The sequence below is a fragment of the Netta rufina genome (assembly GCF_964035555.1).
Source record: "Netta rufina genome assembly, chromosome: 1".
NCBI lineage: Eukaryota > Metazoa > Chordata > Aves > Anseriformes > Anatidae > Netta > Netta rufina.
This window is the reverse complement of record NC_140123.1, coordinates 59,453,505-59,476,958: the sequence shown is the minus strand read 5'-3', so window position 1 is coordinate 59,476,958 and position 23,454 is coordinate 59,453,505. Positions and strand designations below refer to the sequence as shown.

Below are 23,454 nucleotides of genomic sequence, written 5' to 3'. Positions count from 1 at the left end.
TTGTGCTATACTAGTAACATTAATCAACGTCGCAATATGTTGTTAAGTCTGAAAGTCTAAGTTGTTTCCTTTCCCACATTTGTGCTCCAAATGAACAATCATTCTTGTCATTCTCCCATGTCCAAAATTAGCAAAATATGTGCAAGAATAGTAGAAATGTTACCAACATGTAAAAACAGTATTGTAGCCCCTCATACGTTGCACTGGCTCCCGTGAATGGCCAAATGTGGAACAAACCGCAGTTCCTGCCAAAGACATAAAACGTTCCAGAGTTCCCAAAACTGGGATGAAGACTGTAAAACTCAATCCATCTGTAATTTCCAAGATCTAAATAAACATCTTGTTGATATTAAATTGAGTCAGGCCTAAACTATTAAGATCTGGTTTGTTCACTCTGTCATTTTGGTTTTGGAAACCGTGTGTTTTTTCCTTTCTGTCCATTGCAATTGCTACTTTTCTGAATGAGATTTTATCAAGTGTTTCACATTTACCTTTTTTTTTTTTTTTTTTTTTTCTTTCTTTTTAGATTCCTTCCTGGACAAGGATTGGTACTATATCCACAGATAGGAGACAAACTGGATATTATATGCCCAAAGGTGGACTCTAAAACTGTTGGCCAGTATGAATATTATAAGGTCTACATGGTTGATAAAGACCAAGCAGATAGCTGTGCTATTAGAAAGGACAATACACCTCTACTCAACTGTGCCAAGCCAGATCAAGATGTTAAGTTTACCATCAAGTTTCAAGAGTTCAGCCCTAATCTCTGGGGCCTGGAATTTCAGAAGAACAAAGATTATTACGTCATATGTAAGTGCAAAATAACAGTTGTTCATTCTTTTAAATATAGTTGTTTGTTTCTTTGTATTTTGTGTCATACATGAAAAGCAAACCAAGAAGACTCTGAATGGGTTTGTATTTCTTTTTCCTCCAACAATATTTTCTCAACAGCACATTTTTGACATTATTGCTGATTTCTGTAGGGCCTTTGTATCTTTTTTTCCTTGATTCATGTACACCAAAATAGATTGTACTACTGTGCCTGCACGGAGCTTCTCCTTTTGTGCACGATTTTTTGTTCTATATTCATATTGAAAGGCTGTGCACAGCTAAAGCATGGTGTGTTTCCTGCTTGCAGCTCTGCTAATGCACCATGCTGTTGGCCTTGCCCATGGGTACCCTTAACGCCAGGAGTAGGGCTAGAGTGGTCCAGCTGAGGTAACCTGTTGGTTGGCCTTTGTTCCAAGTGATCCAGGGGTTCTTTCAGGAAACATGTTCTTGGGCAAATCCCAGATGCAGCATGATCTTGAGTTTTTCATGGTCTTGGACTTGCTGAATGGATGTGCATGACACAGGGCCTGTGTCCAGCAATTTAAGCTCTGTGAGCTTCAGGCTGATCAGGAATCTATACCTGAAAGCTAATCTGGAGGTAACCTGAGTTTCGTGATTCAAATTACTTATGATTTGTAAAGTTAATGTTGTACATCAGGGGTTAGCATAAGCTGAGATTTCAGCAGTGCAACAACAATTTGCATTAGTTTAGGTTTTGTCATTTTAATACTGTGGCCTGCAGATCTCATTTAGCCCCATGGGGATTTCTGAAGTCTTGAGCAATGATCGCCTTTTAGTAGGAGCTAGACAAAGTCTATGCATTGGTTTATCTGCAGTTACAATGAAGTTACATACTGGTGTGTCTTATTTCTCCCATCTCCTTGAAATTACAGTGTTCAAAGGGCCTGGTAACTATGTAATGTCTGCCACAGTAAATATTTCTTAATTTCTTAGTTTAAAATATTGCTAATTTTACATGTTCTCTAAGCAAGTACTTTTAAAATGGGAACAGAAATTACATTTAATATGAATTAATGATCGCTACCCAGTTATAACCATAATGGTACACACTGTATCGTTATGTATAAAACAGATTGTATATCACAGAAATTAAGTAAGAATTAGCAGTAATAAATATATACAGAAATGACATATTTTTCTAAATAACAGTCTGAGAAGACATAAAACACTATTTATTGTTTTTAAAGTCTGACAAAAACATCACTTAGTACAAGTACTTTCTCACTTCAGTCAGTGAGTATATAAAAACCTGATCCCACTCACAGAACATTTAACTTTGTCAGAGTTCCCACTGAAATACGGTGAGATTTACTGGGGTGAAAGCTGCAAGGTTAGATGCTGAGAGATAGTTGTCTGTAACAACAAGGAGGATGTAGAACATAAAAACAACCATGCTCAAATAGTTGGCTTTAATGACATTCATTATTTAGTGCTGCTTAAAAAAAAAAAAATCAACAGCAGAGCAGCTATAATGGAGCAAATGGCATTGTTACTATTACTTGAAAAACATGGGCACAAATGGAGCTTACTGATACGCTGTCAGTTCTGTCGTATCCACGTCATGGATTTACCTGGAGAATTTTTAAGTCCAGCTCATTTTCATTAGTTTTGTATAATTATTTCATTACAACAATAAGACATAACAGATGTTGCATTTCCTGGAAGATTACAGGGTAGTTTCATTGATAGAACTTGCTCAGCCTTCAGCCTAATGCCTCAAAAATGACACTGGCCTTGCAGTAATACTGGAGTGCACGGATATTACTTTCCATGCTCGTTCTTGCATGAACAAATGGCTGATTTATCACTGTATTGCTAGCGTATTAACCCAGCTGCAGCAGCTTATATATTTTAATAGGCTGGACAAAAAAACCACCCTGATAACCCGGCCATCCTGAAGCTAAAACGCTCGTTTTTGTGTCATTCATGAAGAAGACAATGCAGTCAGTGATGCTGGCCTCAGAAACACCAAGAGGGGCAGGAAACTAGGCCAAGGCTCAGCTAGGACACCATTTTACAGAGACACTGGAGCTAGATAGCATTTTAACAGTTTGCGTTCAAAAGCATAAGACGTCATGCAGCCTTGTCAGACACAAGTTCTGGTAGTCAGGATGTTTACTGTCATTTCTGAATGTAATACAATACATCTTAATCATGTACGCAAATTGGACCATAAGTCATTTGCATAAATCCCTGTTCCTAGGCCTGTAATTTAACAGGTGTGCTGAGGCCTGAACGAGTATACTGGGTCTCTCTCCCACTGTCTCAGACACGCAAACATTGCTCCTTTTTTCTTTCTTTCCTTTCAGTTTGCTTGGGAAATGTGTGTGTTTTTTTTTGGTGGTGGTGGTGTTTTTTGAGTCGTGTGTGTGTGCTTTGAAGTGAATGTACCCACGTACTTTATATGTCAGCTTTTAAATTTGAGATATTTTAAATTTGCGATATATTCCCTCGAGTGAGGGGCATCAAACAACCTGAGACAAGAGTTCACTGAGCCCAGCGTTTCTGCAGTGCTGTCTGTGGCTGGATCTACAGACTAAGCTCGTGCTGCTTATTCAGACAGGTTGCTGTCAGCCCTTAACATGTTTTCTGTATCGTCATGTACCCTTATTGTCTTGCCATTATTTGAAAACATCATATGTTTTTCTAAGGTAATAATATGTGGTTTGTGGAGCTGTATTAAACAGTAAAATCTTTATTTAGATTTGGGGGTTAGTCATTTTAGGAGCCTTTGAGTAATAGAGTTAGTTGAAGAGTTATAACACAGGATGAAGAAGCTTCCTGAGCCCTGTGTACCCTTAGGAAATGTGATTGTACATGAATTCTTCAAGCCATAATTTTTATATCATTCAGATGTATTCATGATAGATACAGCAGATCTTTTCTATTCACTCCTTCCCTGGCTATAAGCAGATAAAAACATAATTTTTCCCATTCCTTAATTCACTTTTTTTTTTTAAAGTAGAAATGTTGAGGAGTTTCTGATATACCCACTTTCATATTTAATGGTACTATAATCCAACAATAATCTAAATCTAATCCATTTTTTGGAACAACAGCAGCACAAGATATTCCTCAATGTACAAGTATCAGGATTCAATTCTGTGAAGGGCAGTACTTGGAAAGATGATACTGAATGGTGTCATAAAAGTGAATAAATGATGTAACAATGTCCTTGCTTTTCTGTTCTTGGCCATCATCAATTTTTGGTTCATCGAAAACTAATAGATTCATTTCCTATAGCTACCTGATTTCTTTTCAGCAGAACTGGGGAAGGTCAAATGTACTTGAGATCACAGACATATTAAGGTTAAATTATCCTAAAATATGCAACCATTTAGCTAACATATCATAAGTCTCTAAGGAAATCCTTAATCAAATGCATGAAGATACATCATGCCCAACAACATAAATACCTGTGTGAAGGGCAAAGTTAAGGAGAAGAAGGGTGTGTAAATTTGCAACTCTAATGTTTGCATCAAAAAGTCCTTTTATGTCTTTGCGTGCTTTGGGAATGAAGTATAATTTTCTGCTGTTGTGGATGGCTTAGAATGAATGGGAATCTCCTTGACTGTAAGAGAAAGATCTGCAAGTGCTTGGGTTATCATGTATCTTGTAGCTTCTGTAGCTTCAGTATTTCTCTCAGATGCAGCATTTCTTGTACAGGAGGGAGACGTGGTAGTATAGTATAGGCATATATACTATGCTAAAAATGTTTACTTTTGGTGAATGGGAGTTGTCCTGAACCCTTCCCAGCAAACTTGGCCTTTAGTCACAGGGCATAGAGAGTGCTGGAGTACATTGAGTTTGCACTGAAGGAGTGCCTAAGGGAAGCCAGTAGGAAGCTACCTTGCCAGAGGGAAGGGAGCAGTGCTGCTAGTTTTCAAACCACCATCACACTCCTGAGATAGTTTGGCTAAGTAAATCCATACTCTGCTCGCTTCATCTCTTCTTTTGCATAAAAAAGAGGCTTATACACAGACATTATCAGTGTAAAAGAATACATCACCTACGATGAAATTTTACCTGCTTGAAATGTGTAAATAATATTTATATGGTTCTTGTTTTGTTTTGTGGGTGTGTGTTTTTTTGCCTTTTTTTTTTTTTTTAAGTGAAAAATACTTCGGACTTGGGGAGGGGCTGCAGAATGGTCCTGGAAAAGGTTCCTCTAAAGTGCTTTCTCTGCCTGTGACCTCATTAGCTGAGCAAGCTTGCCTAATGATGCTCATTGGCTTTGACATTGGCAAAATGCAATATGCAGCTTTCCTTAAACGTTTTTTGTCAACTTTTTTCAAGTGACCCACATACATAATTGGCCTCTGGCTTAAATTAAAAAATGTATGTATTTAATCTCTGTCTGATTTAAAGGGTTATACTGGCTAGCAGTGCTGTATTTTAGATAAATGCTAGTAATAGTCTGGTGGCTTTTAAAATGGAAACAGTTGTTCTGAAACTTTAGCATTAGCTGGGTTTAAAAAAAAAATCCCAAGGCTTTTATGTTTTCACTTTGTCATCCTGCTACAATTAAAGGGCAATAACTGTCTGAGGAAGAACACATTAAAGGACAATATAGATTGTGCCCTGAAATACGGCCCAATTGGGAAGAATAAATTTATTTGCTTGGCCAAATAGATTTACATTAAAATGCTATTTTAGTATTCTGACCAAACACTAGCTAATCTGCCTGGCTGGACATTCTGACACATCTTTGACACAGGATTCAGTCTGCAGTACCCTGCAAACACCTAGCAAGCGCACCCAAAAGAAAACTAGATTTTTCTTTGTTTTGTGGTTAATTCTGAACTAGCCAAAACCAGGAGAAAACTGTATCAAAATTTCAGTGCCATTTCTTTGCAACATAGATATTATTGATGCTTTTTAATAAAGACTGCACAGCTCAGCAATCTAGTGTTATTTATTTTTGGTGGTGTTAATGAAAGCCTATGTGATAATAGCCACCCTGATTCCTCTTGCACAAAGATCCTATTTTTTTCTTTCCTTTCTCCTCCTCCTCCTTCAGAAAATTAAACGATTTCTTCTTAGTGTAAAATGATACCCAGAGGTCAATCTTTGACATTGCTGAGAGTCTTTTAAGGGATATATCAGCAATACCACTTAGCTCTTGTTGAATTAAATATAAATACTGCTCATACAAATAATATTATTGGAGAAAAAAAAATCAGTGTCTGTGCAGCTTCAGATTTCTAACAGAGTCTAAGACCTACAGGATTAATGGAGTCATCGTCCTTTGGGGTTTTGTCCCAGACCACACAGGTCTTGTAAGGCTACTTTAGATTGATGGACTTTGTTCATATTCAGTGCCATTACCTAGGCAATACTGACCGTTTATCTCCTTTAAAGCAGACAGAGATAGTTCAGCAGGAAATCTGTTATTATTTCTCAATTCCTAAGGGAAGGAAATGAAAGATAGGAATGCTCAGATTGTTAATTGATGGCATCTTGTGAAAAAAACACATTTACCCTCCCTCACACTCCCCACATATTCCAAATAGATATGGAATCAGGTGAAAATGAAGTCAAATTGTTCACTTAGAATTATTTAGGAAATGCTCAGGAATTAAACAGGATTTAAAATTTCATAGGAGACTGTTTAATATTTTTAGTCACTTCTCTCACTTTGTTATTTTTATTAGTTCTTAATTTATACATACTGAAAATACATTACATTCACAAAGGAGAATACAGTATTCTCACTTAAAAGTCTTTTTATATATATATGTATTACACATATCAAGTACTTTGCAAAAAACAGTTTGTCTTGATCTTCTGCAAGTTGTATATATTCCTGCATTTACATATACACATTTTTAATAGGACTACGTGCAGAAGAGGGTTGGGTTGAGCAAGTACTTTTTATGCATTATACATGGGTTATGAGTAACTTTAAATAGAGGAGGTTTATACTGGGGAGATGCATTACACTATATGAGGAAAGTAGTCTGAACTAAAACTTAGAATGACACCAGCATGTTGAAACACATTTAACTTTCATTTTGTACATAAGTTTGATGATGAGCATATACCTGTCAAAGTGTGATGACTGGTCTTTATTTTATGCAGTTGCTTATATCTGCTATATACTATAGCATTTTAATTCCTGAAATAAAAGACCAAGAACTGTATAAGCATTTATAAAAGCTTTAATGAAACTGTTTTTGAATATTTGAAGTTGTTTTTCACATTAAAGTCTTTACATAGTTGAATTGGTGGGAAATGTACTTTTGTCTAAGAACTGCATTAGTTAGCTAAAGCACAGGATTGAAATGTCTGGAAAACAGGGTTAAATGTCAGTTTATACGTTATTTCCTGATTTTAGTCAATCCTGGAAACTTTGGAGGAAGAATATTTCACAATTTTTTTCTGATAAATCTAACTATAAGACTAAGCCCTAATGGCAATATCCAGTTGCTTTTTTGCAGTTCCAAGGAAATCACAGAAATATTTTTGTGAGTAAAAGCAGGATTAGGCTTAAGGTAGTTATAGTAGTTCTCAGAGAAGAGTTCCTACTAAGCTGATAAGGCTGGTTTTAAAAAGCATGTTCAGGCCTTTGTTAGCATGATTTGTTGATTTTTTATTCTGTAGATGAAGACAGCAAAAATAACTAAACTGCAACAGCAGACTTTTTCTCATATGCTCAGAGAGCTTCTGTGAGAGAAACAACTCTGAATCCAAACCCTGCCAGGGAAGCTGAGAAGGAATTGTTCTTCGAGTATTACACATTAGCACATAAATGTATTAGACCACAATAGTGTAGCTGTTCACAGAATCACAGGAAGGTTACTCAGCCGTTTGGATTGCACCTCTGGAGCTGGCCTAGTCCCATGCTCAAACAGGATCGGCTACAGCGGGTTAACTGTCCAGGACCATGTCCAGCCAGGTTTTGAGTTTCTCCAACTATGGAGACTTCATCATCTTCATGGGCATTTGCTGGGTTTGCTCTGGTATGTCCAATCTCTTTCACAGTGGGGAGCCCAGACCTGGACACAGCTCTCCAGATGTGTCTCACCAGTGCTGAGTGGTGGAGAGGGATCACCTCCCTCAACCCATCGCTGGCTTGTGGTCAACTTGGGGTCCACCAGGACCCCCACAGCCTTTTCTGCAAAGATGCTTTCCAGGCAGTTGCCTCAGCCTGTGCTGCAATTCTGATTCCACCTGCGTTCCAGAGTCTGCCATAGCAGGTTTCATAGCAGAATCATGATACTATTAAATAATTTGTGTTGTCAAACAAATATCCCTGCTTTATAATGTTATCCTATTACGATAGTTCTGAAATATTAAAATCTCTATGAACACCATTATTAGAAGTAAAAGTATCCATTCTCCCGTCTAGTTACGACTTTTCAACATTCTAAATGCTGGAGGATTAACATACGCATCCCATTTGAGTTTCTTCAGATGAACCAAGATAGGCTTATGTGATAACTTCCAAAGAAGCTGAATCCCTTAATTTCTTATGTCAACTAGTAGGACTAAAGGTCCTGTAACACCTTGGAAATTCAGATTGCTTTCTTTTAGCAGTGTTTCCTCATTAAGTTTTTACTCTGTGGGCATTTTAAAGTTCTAAACACAAACATAAGCATGCAGAAATCAAAACAGTGCTTAACTTCTGATTATCTTTGGCAAGTGCATAGTCATCCAATAGCATCATAACTGATCTTAGAACTAAGGTGCCAAACTCTGTGTCGCTGAAGGATAGTTAAATGATGTAAATAGCTTTTGTGTTTTGCAATAAAGCACACTTTTGTTGTGCTTGATGTAAAAGCAGGAGATGAAGGTATTCTTTTATTGAGGCAAACATGTGGAAAATTGCTCTAGATTGTTATAGTACAGAGCATCTCCCCTGAAAGGAATGAGGTTCATCTATAGGGCAAACTGTGACTGTGGCAGTTTATTGGGGTTACTCCTGGACTCTCTGTGGTCAAAGCAAATAATGTCATGTCCATCTAAACTGTTATAACCAACAGACTGGCACATTTTCTCATCTACAGTGTTATATTCTGAACTGTCACTCGGCATTAACTCAGTCAGTAGTGAAGTCCTACCACCTAGAGATGAACTCTGCCTCAGAATGATGTTTTCCACTTCAGTGCTACTCGTATGGCAATTACTGGGTCATTAATATCATTGCATGCAATTAGTGACAGTAGAATGAGCAAGAGGTTTGTTATTTATTTAATATGAACTTTCACTATAACCCTTTATTTTCCAAGTGCTACAGACAGAAACCAGAGAGATTTTCAAGACAGATGAATATCTTTGAAAAGTGATGTTGAGTTCCTGTGATACAGGTCCTCATTCATTTAATGTTAAAGCTTCTGCTTTTGTTTCCAGCAAGGCCACTTGTCATTAGCGACAATCAGTGTAACTTGAATGCTAACTAATTGTATTAGTTCTGTTCAGCTGGACTGTTAAGCAAAGCTCACTGTTGTAGGAGGAAGTTATTTCTTCTCATCCATGAGAGGCTTTTGCCAGTAGTATGCCAGGAGAAAGGATAAACTATGTAAAATATCTGCTTATGGCTGGTGAAATTAACTAGCTAGTAATCTGTTTTAGATGCATACATTCTGATATACACTGAATACATCATAATTAGTGGGCTTACATCTGCCACAGTTACTTCAGCACTCACAAATATATAATTTGTTTATGTAAACTAGAAGCAACCATGTGTGCAGTAGATCATTATCTGAAAACATTTCTCAGAGTATGTGAAATACAGAACTGAAATACTTTTAGAAAAGCTTAACTGTAATGAAAGAGATAAATTGTCATTCACAGTGGTGCAACATTGAGATGTGGTTGTTTTTTTTTATCATCTCTAAATCTTTCTAAAAGAATTTTAGAAAAGGGACACAGTAACAGTGAAGCAAGTAGGCTTTTGACACAGTAGGTGGATATTATGACCTTATGTTTTGGATAATAATGCAGCAAATAATGTACTGTTTAGTACACTTAAGCTGTGGCATTCCTTAACCAAGAGATAAAGTGGTGCTGTTTTTAAAATGATAGGCAGAAGAAACCAGTTGGAACTCACAGCCTGTTTGGTACATCCCAGCTCCATGTTGCTTACTGTGTCTCTTTACCTTAATTGAAAGTCTTTTGTTTAAAAAATAACATAAATAAAGGGCATGTATTTTACCACATTTACTCTTGTTGTGTGATGTCATGTCTCCTTGGAATTAATAGAATCATTCTGAATATACAAAAAGGGGAAAACTCTACAAGTACTCTCTCCCTATTTTGTGTTTAACGCTTTGGTGATCCTTCTTTGGCCAAGTGATATGAGACACAGGAATACCTATGGATTTCCAGAGGTATCCCTGGAATTAAAAAGTTGATATTTGCAAGGTATATACCAAGGCATTTTACAGTACGGAACTGATTGGCTCTGTCTTGGTTGTGTCCTCCATGTTGCACTCCTCCAGAAATTAAACAGTAGAAAAAACTGTCCCTCTTTTGACATACGAATATAAGTAGAGAATTTTATAGGGAATTTTATAAAGACCCCTATTACCGTAAGTCTGTTTTAAGTACCACAAGTCACACCATTCACATTTGGACAAGAGTACACATTTCAGAGTAGTGGTTAAAAAAGTGAATCACAAAATTCCACTGCAGAGCCTTTGCCTTCTTCCAGAGGCCTGCTTTTTATTTTACTTCAATTTGTTCTGGTTTTAGCTTGACTGGGGAGGGCATTGCTGCTTACTTGCTGTGCAGAATATAATTTGTGGATCCTGTTTAGATATAAATCCTGAGACATATAGCATAGGATATAATTTAAGAAATGACAAGGATGAGAACTGAAAAAGAATGGAGTCTTTTTGTCCTTTCCTTCAGTCGCATAGGAGTTCCCCTTGTATGGATACAGGAAAAAAAAAAAAAAGCTGGCTATAAGAGTATTTAAAAACACTATAAACTTCAGTTTAAGAGAAGTTCTATGTTAATTTGAATAAATTATGAAATAAGATTGAGTCAGCAGGAATTTCTGAATGGTTTTCAGTTCATGGAGCTCAAGACATTAATTCTGCTGCCACCTTGACTTTGCAAATAGGACAAACAAACAAACTAAACGTTAGAAAAATACAAAATGATTGGTAAAGCGTGTTTTGTTTATACATGTTTAATGACTGTTTTTCTTTGTTTCTATAAGATCAGTAGAAAAGGTAGGATGGGATTATATTGTTCAAGCACAAATTGGAGAGGAAGTCTCCAGCCTTCAGACAGGAACAAAAACAACATGTCGACTGTACTCGGTGCAACTATTCATAATGCATTTAAGTATTAGCACCTGCAGTCCAGGTTTGGGACTGCTGAGTTACACTTTTGAAGACAGTTTCATGCTAAAATAAAATAATGAAGGTTTTGGTATCAATCTGAATTTTTGTAACTACAAACAAGCATAAATGGTTAGTTATTAGTAGTTGAAATTTGTATCTTTGTCTTCTCTCAAAACTTTCTGCAGCTCACCCAACACCAAGTGTTTGCCAAGCTACCTGCTCTTTGGTGAGTGGCCTGAGCAATTTTTTTTGGTTGTTTCAGATCTCCATGCAGATCTAGCATTGCTAGTAAGTTGAGGGGGGAGGTTGGGGAGGGGGAATTTAATTGCATTTAATTAAAACACTCTTCCTATTACCTCAGCTGCCTTGTTCTTCATCCTGGCTGGTCTAGAAACAACCACCATGTTGTGATCTGTGATTTGTGGTTTCTCAGTGTGTGATTTCTGGTCTTCTTAAACCTGTCACATAAATTTAGATAATTTATGGGAAAGAAGAATTTTTTATTTGGTGCTTTACTAAGAAAGTCATTAAAAAGACCAAAAGCAGATGAAAGCAGTCAGAGCATAAACACATGATGCCTGGCCAAAATAGTGTACTGTTACTTAATAAAATTCAAAAAAAAAAAAAAAAATCAAAAGCTTTACATGTGCTTACTAATCCTTGACTGCATATTAGATCAAGAGCAGCTTTGTATTAAGAATAACTTACTACTGTTGGATCTAAAGCTTTTGTGGATTTTTGCTGCTGCATTGTGTAGGCTTTTCCATTCTGTTTCTAAGCACAGAAACAGCACAGCTGTGGAAAAGTAGAGATGGATAGGGTTATTTGATTTTATTTAGCTCTGCTTTTGAGCAACCTGTTTTCTGATGCTGACTTCAAGGAGTGTTTAAGAAAAAAAGATGTTGAACTTCACTACTCTTGGACAGTACTGATCTGCCCCAAAGAAACCTGTAGTTCTCTTCTTCCTTCTTAATGGATCCACACCAGCAGCAATTAATTCTTGATGTGTCTTGTGTGTAATTCTTTGATTGTCCACACATGCAAAGCCAATTTTGCCCTCGCCCATTAGTTGAGATCACTCACTCATTCTTGTAATCTGCGTCTTAAAGTCTGTATAGTTTTCAGAGGAAAACCAAGAATGATGTTCATAATTTCCCTCTTCAGGCATGTAGTCCATTTCATATTCAGGGTCCAGAAATGCATGTGTAATAAAATTATGTTAGTTCAAAGGATGTGACATTTAATTTGGCAAGTAGGTAATGTTTCTCAAAATCTCTAAACATAAACGTATGGGTAATAATTGCAACAGAATTAAGAGGTTGAGATTTTAGTCTACTTGTGTTTCCTTTTAAGTAATTGTGATGGTGTTTTTTAATTTTGTAATATGTATTTTTAAGAGTGAGGGAAGCTGAATTTTTGTGACTGTGCCTTCATTTCTAATCTCTTTGTGAATGAAAAGCTATATACAGGCACAAATCCAGCAGCTTAATTCTCTTTCTGATTAGAGCAGTGTTACCAACCTGATAGGTTGAAAACAGCCAAGATCCATGCAGTGGCTTAGCCTCCTGGGAGGCAGGGTAATAACAATCAAATGAAGACATATTAAAATGTAATATTACTTCCTCTCCATGGGGACTGTATAAGAATCATAGCCAGAAACTATTCTTGTCAGCTGATTCTGTTTCGTTCACTGATTCCCTGCCTCTGCATTTATGACTAATGCATTTCGTACAATAAACAGATCTTGTGAAGTTTTAAAAGCAAATAAATGTAAAGCATCATACATTGATTTAGTTCCTTTTTTTTTTTTTCCTAGGAAAAACCAACCAACCAACCAATTCCATATATGTATCTTAAAAGGCAAGAGCTAGCATGAAATTCTTTGGTCTGAATAATTTAATTTTTGCTTGTGTAAATGAGATGGTATGTTAAGAGAGTGTTTCATGAAACTGAAAATGTATACTATCTTCTCCAAAGTAAGGATGTATCAGCAGACTTTTAACCATAATTTCTTAAGAATTCATTTTTAGTGAAAGTTAAAAACCCAAACTTGTACTCCTTATAAAATGACAGCTGCTGTTGCATTCAAGGAATGCAGGCACATGATGCTTATATAGAGCTCAAGCAGCAGTTTTGACTTACTGCTGACAAACTTTGGCTATAAATTATTATGATTTTGTCCGAAAGTCTTAAAATTAATAGAGATTTTAGGTTAATTATATGCATTTATTTGTAGGTGTGGATAAACTCTAAGCTGAATAATCTAATCTGCTTTTGACTGTAAGTTTCATTTTTGTAAATGTTACTTTTCACCAGTGGAACAGGACAGATCTCAGAAAATCAGAGGTATCTATCCATCAAAGAATTTAAAAGCATTTCCTTAGCTGTTTAGCAGCATTATACTTTTAGTTTCCTATGGGTTGCTGTATTAACAAAAAGTGTGAGATCCTGAGAACATTTAATACTTCTGAGAAACTTTATAGTTATCATTAGTTACATTTATTAATATTAATAAATGTTAATATTTAAGTAGTTTCTAGTCTTAGCGCAGGGTCATATATGATAGTTTATGTGTGAGTAAATTCCTCTCAAGTATATCCATATTTAGACCTAAAATGTAAAAGAATGCTCTTATATATAAATATATATATGTATATAAAATAAACTAAATGGAGGTTCTAAAATTTGACCATATAAACAACCAGAGAGTAGTGTTTCCCTTTCCATAGCACAAGGAATTTGTGTTATGTTTCTCTGTTTATACCCAAAGCCATATTACAGATACTTTTTTTTTTTTTTTTTTTTTTAAATATCACATCAATATAAGCACAGGTCCAGGTCCAGGGTTACTTTTCTGCAGAAATGTCAGTGTAACGGAGGAGCTTGGATGGATTATACTGGGTATAATTTTCAGTTGGAGATCAATATAAAAAGACAGCAGTGAGTGTTTGAGGAATATTTTGTACTTACTCCCTTGTTTGACTTCTGCACACTAAACCGTCAAGGGGTATTAGCTGTATGAAACTGTTTTCTCTGATGTCCCAGATTACTTCTCTCTCTCTGTGCTGATTTTCAAAGCTTAAAACTATGTGTTTAAACTTCGTACTTTCTCCCTGGTACGCTGGGGATATGTGAGGTTATATTTCGATAGTCTTAATGAATTTTGAGAAATAATTTCCTCCAATGGCCTTGGGTAATTGTCGGTTTAATTACAGAGAGAAGCTGAAATTGAAACTTTGCTTTGTCACAGAAATGCTCCTCTTTGAAAATTCTCCGTTCCTCAGGATGTAGCACTCTACTCTGAGCTATATAACGTAGGCTTTCAGAAAACCCTTGAAGAACTGTGGAAAAAGTGAATACTTCTGCAAATTCATTCATCTGACATCAAAGCTATGAAAGCATTCTTTTAGCAAGCAAGCGAGGCAGATTGAACTCGCACAGGCACACAACCAGACTCATTGTACGTTTGGTCCCCCTCATTTGGAGACTGTATTTGAAGTAATTTTACATTCTTTTTGCCGTCTTACTTTCTTATTCTGTACTGAGGTCAGACTGCATCCTCTGCATCTTATTGAGGTCTCCTGCTCTGTAGGTTAAATGGATAGGCCTTTAAAGAATAAAAAGGCATTGATGTTGAGAAGAAGCAACACTATTCAATTAAAATTAAGTAGAAGGTGCTTAAAGAGCTGTGAACCCCCATAGCCTAGATTAAAAAGCAAAGGAAGAATAACAAAAAAGCAAGACAAAGTCAGTGTTTATTAGTTGCACTTTCAGTTGATGCTCAGCTTTGGTATTTCTATTTACTGCTTTTTTCCCTTGTCCTTGTGCTCTGGTACATTGGCAAATAGGTCATAAAAAACACTTTCAGCAAAGACACATTTGATTTATGTCCAGAACTGGTTCTTAGTATTGATTTTTTTTCCCTCTGGAAAAAAAAAAAAAAAAAAAAAAAAAAAGAAAACAAAACTATATGTCTCCATTATTTTCTGAGCCTGGCAATGCAGTGGCACATTTCAGATCTGCTTTTATCTTAAATTACTCATTGTGCTCTTTTATATTTTAAAAAGTCTTTTTGCAAGTCCGAAAAAAGCAGTAGTTTCACATACTTCCATTGCCATGTTTTTACAGCGGGGAGAGAACAAGAGGAGGAACTGGGAGGGCCTGTGTACAGGGAAACGGGAATTTTAGGAAAGGAAAGCACAGTTTGGGAAGTTCGTACGGTGGCTGCAATTTGAGTTAGTCACAAAAGAGGCAGGAGTGGAACAAAAACAAGAAGTAGATCAAAGGCTAGGAAGCAGGGTTCAGCGGTATGGGGTTTATATCTTTACAGCTAGAGAGAAGATTAGAGCAAGAAAAATACTGCCATGGGGCTAGGAAGACATTGTGAAGGAATAAGGAAATATACATTGCTCGCATTTGAAAGAAAATCCCCAAGGAAGCAGAAAGAGAAGGAGTGAGAATTAAAAACAAAGATCTGAGCAGTGTGAAGTCCTTGTTGAATGAGATCCCTAGCCTGAAAAGGGGGAGGCACACGTAGAAAAGTGCTGCTTAAGCAGTTTGCCAGAACCGCGGCAAGCTCTGCACTGTCTCATTTTCTGTTTGTTTTCTCTAGTCAATGGCCCGGTATCGGCGCTTAAGCATGCATCTGCTTGTCTGTGCTTTTGGGGCCTTGGATACATAGACCCAATAAACACCCAGGGTGCGAGACCACGTGCATTGGTGGGGGCTACCGAGGCAGCGTTCCCCTGCCTGTTTCATTTGCAGTGTCCCAGTTGTGTGACTGGGCCTTGTCTTTGGGAAGCCATGGCTCCAGGACCTGCTGCGCCACGGCCAGGGCCCGGTGTGGAGCACAGGGTGGCAGAGGTGTCCCACGCCCAAGAGCAGCCGAAGGGTTTTTACCAGCAGCCGTCGGGGTGTGTAGCCCTTGTGGAGGTGACTCAAGGCTTTTGGACTCTTCCCCTGGAGCTGTGCTTCACACACACACGTTGACTTGTGGTGGCGGGATTTTGCGGGGGTGTGCAGTCCCAGCAAGCGTGGAGAGATAAGCGAGAATAATATAAACACAGGGGAAAGCACCCGTTTGTTTGCATGAGCTGGAAGGTTTCTGTGAGAAGAGAGCATGTCCCCCCCACCAGCCCGCCCCCGCAGAGGCTCCTCAATGCTGAGAAAAGTGAGATTGTACTTTCAAATATTAAATGGTTTTCCAATCAGTGCAGAATCTCAGCTTTCACCTGGGTCTTTTGTATGCCTTTGCTTCTTCCAGCAGGAGATTTGTAATAGAGGAAGCAGATGTAATGTGGTGATTATAAAGATATTGTTGGGAAAAAAAAAAAAAAAAAAAAAGAAAGGTAAATTTCCAGTGCTTTGCTCCTTTGAGGCTTCCCTTTCAGCTGACTCCATCACCTTTTAGCAAGGTGCCGTGTTTTCGTCCCAGTCAGTCAGTCAGTCAATTGTGTGTAGAAAAAAAGCTGCTGGGTAAATTTGAAACCTTGATAACACATTCCTCCATTTGTATGTATTGTACAGCTTACCGATGTATTCATTCCTTTGGCTTTCAACATTTCACAACTTTCCATAGGTCAGCCTGAGCAACAAGGACAGGTCCTGGTAGATGAAAGATTTCTGCTTTCAGACACTCATGTCACATCACTTTGCCTGTTGATTTCCTGATTTTATTTTTATTTTTATTTATTTTATTTTTTTTTTTAATCAGCAACATCAAATGGGTCTTTGGAGGGCCTGGATAACCAGGAGGGAGGGGTGTGCCAGACAAAAACCATGAAGATCCTCATGAAAGTTGGACAAGGTAAAGACCATCTGCTGTTTCATGAAATCACTTTGATCAGTCTCAGTGTCCTTTTAGTTTTCAGGCTTCTTTTGCTAGCATAGCGCAGAGAGCCAGCCGAATCTAGTGTGGTTGTTCCTCCGTAACAGTCTGAAAGTAAAGCCTGTTTTCTGCTCCTCAGCTACTGACAGATTTCTCCAGGAGGAGGGTTGGTGTAATAAGATCTCTTCATTGGAGAGCTCCCTAGAACGAAAGGTCACCTGGGAGTTACGTGTTTCAGTCATTTTTATTTTCATTTTAAAAACAAAAGCCACAACTACATTGTTCAAAATTATTTTAAATACATGAAAGGAGGGAAGCTAATATTTCTATAGTTTACTTGTTATGAATTGTGGTTACAGAGAGGTTTTTGTTCATTGTCTCTTTTCATATATAGATAACCTATTGTGCAGAAAGAAAGAATTATTCTTCTAAGTAGAAGTTGGTTTAGTAGTCAATCAACTTCCTCAGTTAAACTGAAATGTCATCTGCAAAGCTTTTCTTGCCAATTACAGGAGTCCCTATAGTTTCTGCAGATGGCCTCACAATTTAAACCTCTGAAATAACTAATATAACCATTTTGCTTTAAAAGGAAAATTACAGTCTTGTATCTCCTAGTCCTTTGCATAAAGATTCTTCTGTTCAAAGCTATCCGTGTTTCACAAGATACCTATAGCCGGCCTATAAGGCTTAATATCATCAGATGCCTAAGCTACAGTGAGTCATTTTTCTCTTCCACAGATCCCAATTCTGCAGGGTTACCTCGGAGCACAGACCCGACCAAGCGCCCTGAGCAGGAAGCTGGTACCAACGGGAAGAGCTCCACCACCAGTCCCTTTGTGAAGGACCACTCAGGTAGGTATTATGGAGTTTCACGTGAGAAGTGAAGGGCTCTGGCAGACCATCCTTTGTCCCCAGACACATTTCTATTTTAGCATTAAAACGTCAGAAAATCAAATGTTTTCATACTGAGATGATGCAAAAGCCAGTTCTGATGCTCCATTGGATAGGATTTTGGAGCTCTGAGTTTTGGCAACAGCTGCTCTTTCCCCTCTTTTACACTGCAGTAGAAGTTAATTACATCTTGTAAGAATATCACTCATTTACAGGAAAGTTTTTGGATAGAACATCCTGTAAGCAGCTTTACGATGGTAAATGCTCCTTACATTTAGTACTCTGGCAGATGAACAAGTCTTTCTGTCTTTCTCTTCCCGTATAATACATTATCAAGTGGTTCTCGACAGCCATTTATAAAGTTCATTTCAAGGCATCTATAATTAATGTCCTGATCTTTTAACTGACCATGCGAAGTCTATACATGATTGGCTGGTCTTTTACTAAATTTAAATTTGTTTAAAAAATATTTATCTAAATAAGATGAAGAGATCTGATGGTTCCAAACAAAAATCTTGAGGATGCATTTCAAACACTGTGAGCAAGAAAAAAGTTAACTTCTAAAACACAAGTTCTCTGGAGGAAAACTCAATAAAGTGGGAGTGTAACAAAGCAAAGCTTGCTGACTGTTGATGTTGACGTTCCCAAAAATGGCTGCACATTTTCTGTGCTAGTTGTGTAATTTGGTACCTTCAATATGACAGTCACAGGGCAGGCTTCAGCCATTTCCTGCTAAGGTTCCAGTAGTTCACAGTTATGTGGACGTAACATCTGAAGCATTGTTCTGCATGTAAGGGAGCATCAAGAGAGGGAAGTCAGCTCAAATTCTGAAATGAGAAAAGTGTCAAGTGAACATTAATTTAATTTTTGTGATGAATAATGTGACAATATTCAACAGGCTATTCAGCATGTGAGCTTTCTATGACTACCTGATATGTGTAGTTGTTTTCTTTTAAATAAGTGACAGTTATATAATGCAAACAGATACACTCCATAATCATTTTGCCCATCTCCCACACTGCCTCAAGCTCTTTTGTTTCATTCGTAAGCATGAGGAGTCCACATAAAGAGACACTAAGGACAGTTTCACTTAAATCAATATCTGATGGATAAAATAGAAGAAGAACTATGTGACATTAAATAGTACCAGTTGTTCTGAGAATTGTCATTTCCCTGTGTTATTTTCCCCGTGCAGTCCTATCCCACCCCTCTCTGCTGCCCTGAGCTGGTCAGCATCTGTTAAAAGATGCAGTGTGCATCAAAGGCTGCCTTGTCAGTGCCAGTCCTTGCTGCTGATGGATGATGATGTATGAAACAGGGTGATTTGGGAGCAGCACAAAAGTGAGACCAACAGACACAAAGTCTTGTTTAATATTGATTGCTGACTTCGGCTGTTTGCATTTAGCTATCTAACAGGGTAATTGGTTTGTCAAAGTTTAGCTGTCAGTTAATTCTTCCAGTCTTGCTTACTCTACACATTTTTAAGCAGTGTAAACGGGTCACAGGACGGCAATAACTTTTGTCTGTTGTATTTCCATTCTTTCCAGGATCTAGCACAGATGGCAGTAAGGCTGGGCATTCCAGTATACTGGGTTCAGAGGTGGCCTTATTTGCAGGGATTGCATCAGGGTGCATCATTTTCATCGTCATCATCATCACTTTGGTGGTTCTATTATTGAAGTACCGGAGAAGACACAGGAAGCATTCCCCGCAACACACTACAACTCTCTCACTTAGTACATTAGCCACCCCAAAACGCAGTGGCAACAACAATGGTTCCGAGCCCAGTGACATTATCATTCCTCTAAGGACTGCAGACAGTGTCTTTTGCCCCCACTATGAAAAGGTCAGCGGCGACTATGGACATCCGGTGTACATAGTTCAAGAGATGCCTCCTCAGAGTCCAGCAAACATTTACTACAAGGTTTGAGAAACACACAACCAATTCTGTGGTACAGTTGAGGCGTAGAGGACACTCACTGGTCAAATGCTTTCTGTTGGGGTTTGTGATGACGCCTTGTGCGCTAGGATTGACTCAAGCACAGGGGAGAGAAGGCGACAGCTCTTTCTCCGAGAGCCGACTCGAGCTGGACAGCTTACCTAGTCTGTAGAATTCCTCTCTCGGTGAATCAGTATTCACTAAAAGCTGGAAGACTTTTATGTAGAAGATGCCCATTCTGATTGCTGTACTCTTGTTACATTCATCATCCTCAAAGCCATGTGCTGCAGGCGTTCAGGCATGTACAAAAGCCAAGGGAAGATGGAGTGATCCGTGGATGTTAATAGCTCTAGGCATCCTGGGAAGGTGCTCTAGGATATCAAGCTTGAAATGCAATCTTCTGACTTTTGTGTGTCTCTCTCAGTGCATACTGGATTTGTCACACAGACCTTGATGTCTAAGACTTGTTAAAGTTCTCTTGCTTTAGTCCGTCACTGTTCCATTTATTTCTGTTATCCAGGGCTCTGCCATCCTTCACATAAGATTTCCTTTCACTCCACCTCCTGAATCACTAATGGAACATTAATGTTTGGAGATCTGTGCTCCATCCATCTGCTACAGCAGCCTCACTCGAATGGGTAATGCATTTATAGAAATTGTGTTTGATAGTAAGGAGCCTTCCAGCCAAAAAGTTAGGCTGTCAACAAGTCAAGAGCAGGACTGGGTGGTGGAGGGAAGGGCTGGCTGCAGTTGAAATTAAATACTGCTGCCTCAAAAATAGAAGCTGGGAAGAAAAAAACATTTAGGTAGCACAGCACTTTGGTATGCTAAGTTTAAGAGGCAAATAGGAGACACAATAACAAGTGCAGTGGCTTAGGGCTGCATTTGAAGGAATTCACGGTTATCAAATACCAGTGTGCAGAAAAAATAGTACCTTCAATACAGTAGAACAAAGGGGTATTGTCAGGAAGTGAACAAGCTTGGAGCGGACAAGACAATAGCAGGCCGCTGAGGATATATTAGGGCAGGGCTATTGCGGTACTGGCAATAAAATGTACAGCTTTGAAGCTGTAGCAAAAACGCAGTCTGCTTCGGAAGACTTTTAAGCAGACTCAGCTGCTATACTGTCACATTATACTAAACACAGGGAAAGCATTTAAGAAAATAGCGGAGAGCCAAATCTGACCAAGATGATTATAAGCCAACAGGTCAAATGAGCTGTAATTCTATCACTGGTAAAGTTGGAAAAATAAAAAATAAAAAAGAAAAAAAAAAAGGAAAGAAAAAAAGCCTTTCTCATCTCTACAAGTAAAACAGAATTTTTTTCTGACTGAGCCTTTTGACGCTTTGGTTTATCTTAGTGCTGTACCTGCACAGTACATGTAAGTACTGTAATGGGCACAGCAGTTCATTGGTGCTCTGTTGCAAAGTTAAAGCACATACGGCAAACCTGCAGTCCATAAGAATAAAATAAATTATGACACTGAGATGGAGAAGGAAGATATGTCTTATTTATAATAGGTGTATAGAACACAAGGGATATAAAATGATAGCTTTTCTTTTTCTTTCTTTCTTTTTTGTTTTGTTGTTTTTGTTTTGTTTTTTACTAATATATATTTTGAGATTGCACAGAATCTACACCAGAAGATGTGAAATTCATTTGCGGCAATTAAATAGTCTTAACTTGTCATCGTTCTACATATATATGTGTGTGTGTGTGTATACATATATATGTATTTATGTATGCATATATATGCATACATTAAGAAATGCAGAAACTGCTTCTGGGAAAAACAACAACCATCCAAAAATAATGGTAATGAGAGCATATACAAACAGAATCCAAATCCCTTTAAAAGTATCTCATCAGAGAAAATGAGGAAATAAGCCCAAAGAATCAGGAAATCGATGTTACTGCATCACATATTTAACAATGACAAGGTGTGCCGGCATTTATTTTCTGTGTTGTATTTTCCCTTGCCTTACGAGCTGAAGTGTTCTGTAGATTTCATGGAGATTTTTAGAGAGGGGGTTCAGGTTAAAGTTTTCTCTTTAGCGTGGCTATTCCCCTGAAGCTCCCACCCTGGAGAGGAAATAAGAAAACTCTACTTTTATATGTGCTATGCAAATAGACATTTCTAACATAATCATGTTACTATGGTAACACTTTCCTTTCTGATTTGGAAGGAAAATGTAGCAACAGCATTTTGGGGTTCTCAGACCTCCAGTGAGTACCTGCAAGAAAAGGAAAAAAAAATCTGTCACAGAAATTATCACTCTCTCTGTTTCCTGAACCTGAAAATGACATTGGGATGTTGGTCCAAATGAGAGAAACAAAACAAAAAATCCCAACCCATGGTTCTGTGGAAGGTTACCATGGTGACTAACTACAGTACATATGTAATTCTTTTCAACAACCCTTCCTTTCTGTGAATCCATCCATACAAGGTTCTCTTGTAAGTCATTAAGATTTTATTTTGGGGGAGGGGAAGGAAGGGAAAAGATGCGTTTGCTGATCCTGATTTTTATCAAATCAAACCTATGCTTCATCACTTGGCTACATTCTAGTTATGTACTAAACTGTGAAAAAAATCAGATGAATTGCTTAAGAGCAACCTGCAACCAATCAGAAAAATAAAATAAAATGTACTGTGCGTCTGTTTTGTGTCTGGTGCAGAATTATGACAATCTACCAACTGTTCCTTTATTTGACGTTGGTTCAGCTTTGAAAAGTTACTGTAAATGCCTTGCTTGTATGATCATCCCTAGTCACCTGACTTGGAATTTGCACCATCATGTCTAAGTGAAGATGCTGTAAATAGGTTCAGATTTACTGTATATGGATTTGGGGTGTTACAGTAGCCTTATTCACCTTTTTAAGTAAAAAAAGAAAAAAAAAAAGAAAAAAAAAAAAACATGTGAAAACAAGACAAAAATGGCTTTTCTTAACCAGATTGTGTATATAGAGCAATGTTGTTTTTTTATAAAGTCCGAGCAAGATGTTTTGTATAAAATTTGAATTTTGCAATGTATTTAGCTACAGCTTGTTTAAAGGCAGTGTCATTCCCCTTTGCACTGTATTAAGGAAAAAATGGTATAAAGGTTGCCAAATTGCCGCATATTTGTGCTGAAATTGTGTACCATGAATATTTATTTAAGAATTTCTTTGTCCAGTTTGTAACACAGTATTATGCTTGAGTTATAAATAATTTCTTTTTTGTTTTGTTTTGTTTTGTTTTGTTTGTTTGTTTTGTTCTGTTTTTAAACTAGCCGGTAATAAGTTTGAAATCTGCTTTAGTTCCACATTGCAATTAGCTCCCAGAAAATGAAAATTATGAAAATCACATTCCACGTCTGTTTCAAACTGAATTTGTTCTTAAAAAAATAAAATATTTTTTTCCTATGGAAACCTTGCCTTCTAAGTATTTTCTTTTTTTTTTTTTCTTTTTTTTTGTCATTTTTTTCTTTTTATTTTTTAAAAGAAATAATAAATAAGAAAGCCACCAAGTCTGCCTCTATCTGCCCCTCCCTCCTTCCCTTTCTGTCTCCCTGTTCCCTTGTCTCCCCCTATCTCTCCACCCAGATTGCTTCTGGTTCATAAGCAAAGCAAGCTCCTTGTAACACACTGACTTCTGTTAACCTAATTT

The 23,454-nt window shown here is 37.6% G+C and overlaps 1 protein-coding gene across 1 annotated transcript in view; it reads left to right on the top strand.

Moving 5' to 3' along the window:
• Positions 1 to 23,210, top strand: part of EFNB2 (ephrin B2) — a 44,378-nt gene extending 21,168 nt beyond the window's left edge. Inside the window, exons 2-5 of the mRNA XM_084285197.1 lie at positions 527 to 810; positions 16,864 to 16,956; positions 17,716 to 17,829; positions 19,416 to 23,210. Of these exons, the coding sequence (XP_084141323.1) occupies positions 527 to 810; positions 16,864 to 16,956; positions 17,716 to 17,829; positions 19,416 to 19,798 (874 nt within the window). The 3' untranslated portion in view covers positions 19,799 to 23,210. The remainder of the gene's footprint in view (positions 1 to 526; positions 811 to 16,863; positions 16,957 to 17,715; positions 17,830 to 19,415) is intronic.
• The last annotated feature ends 244 nt before the right edge of the window (positions 23,211 to 23,454 follow it).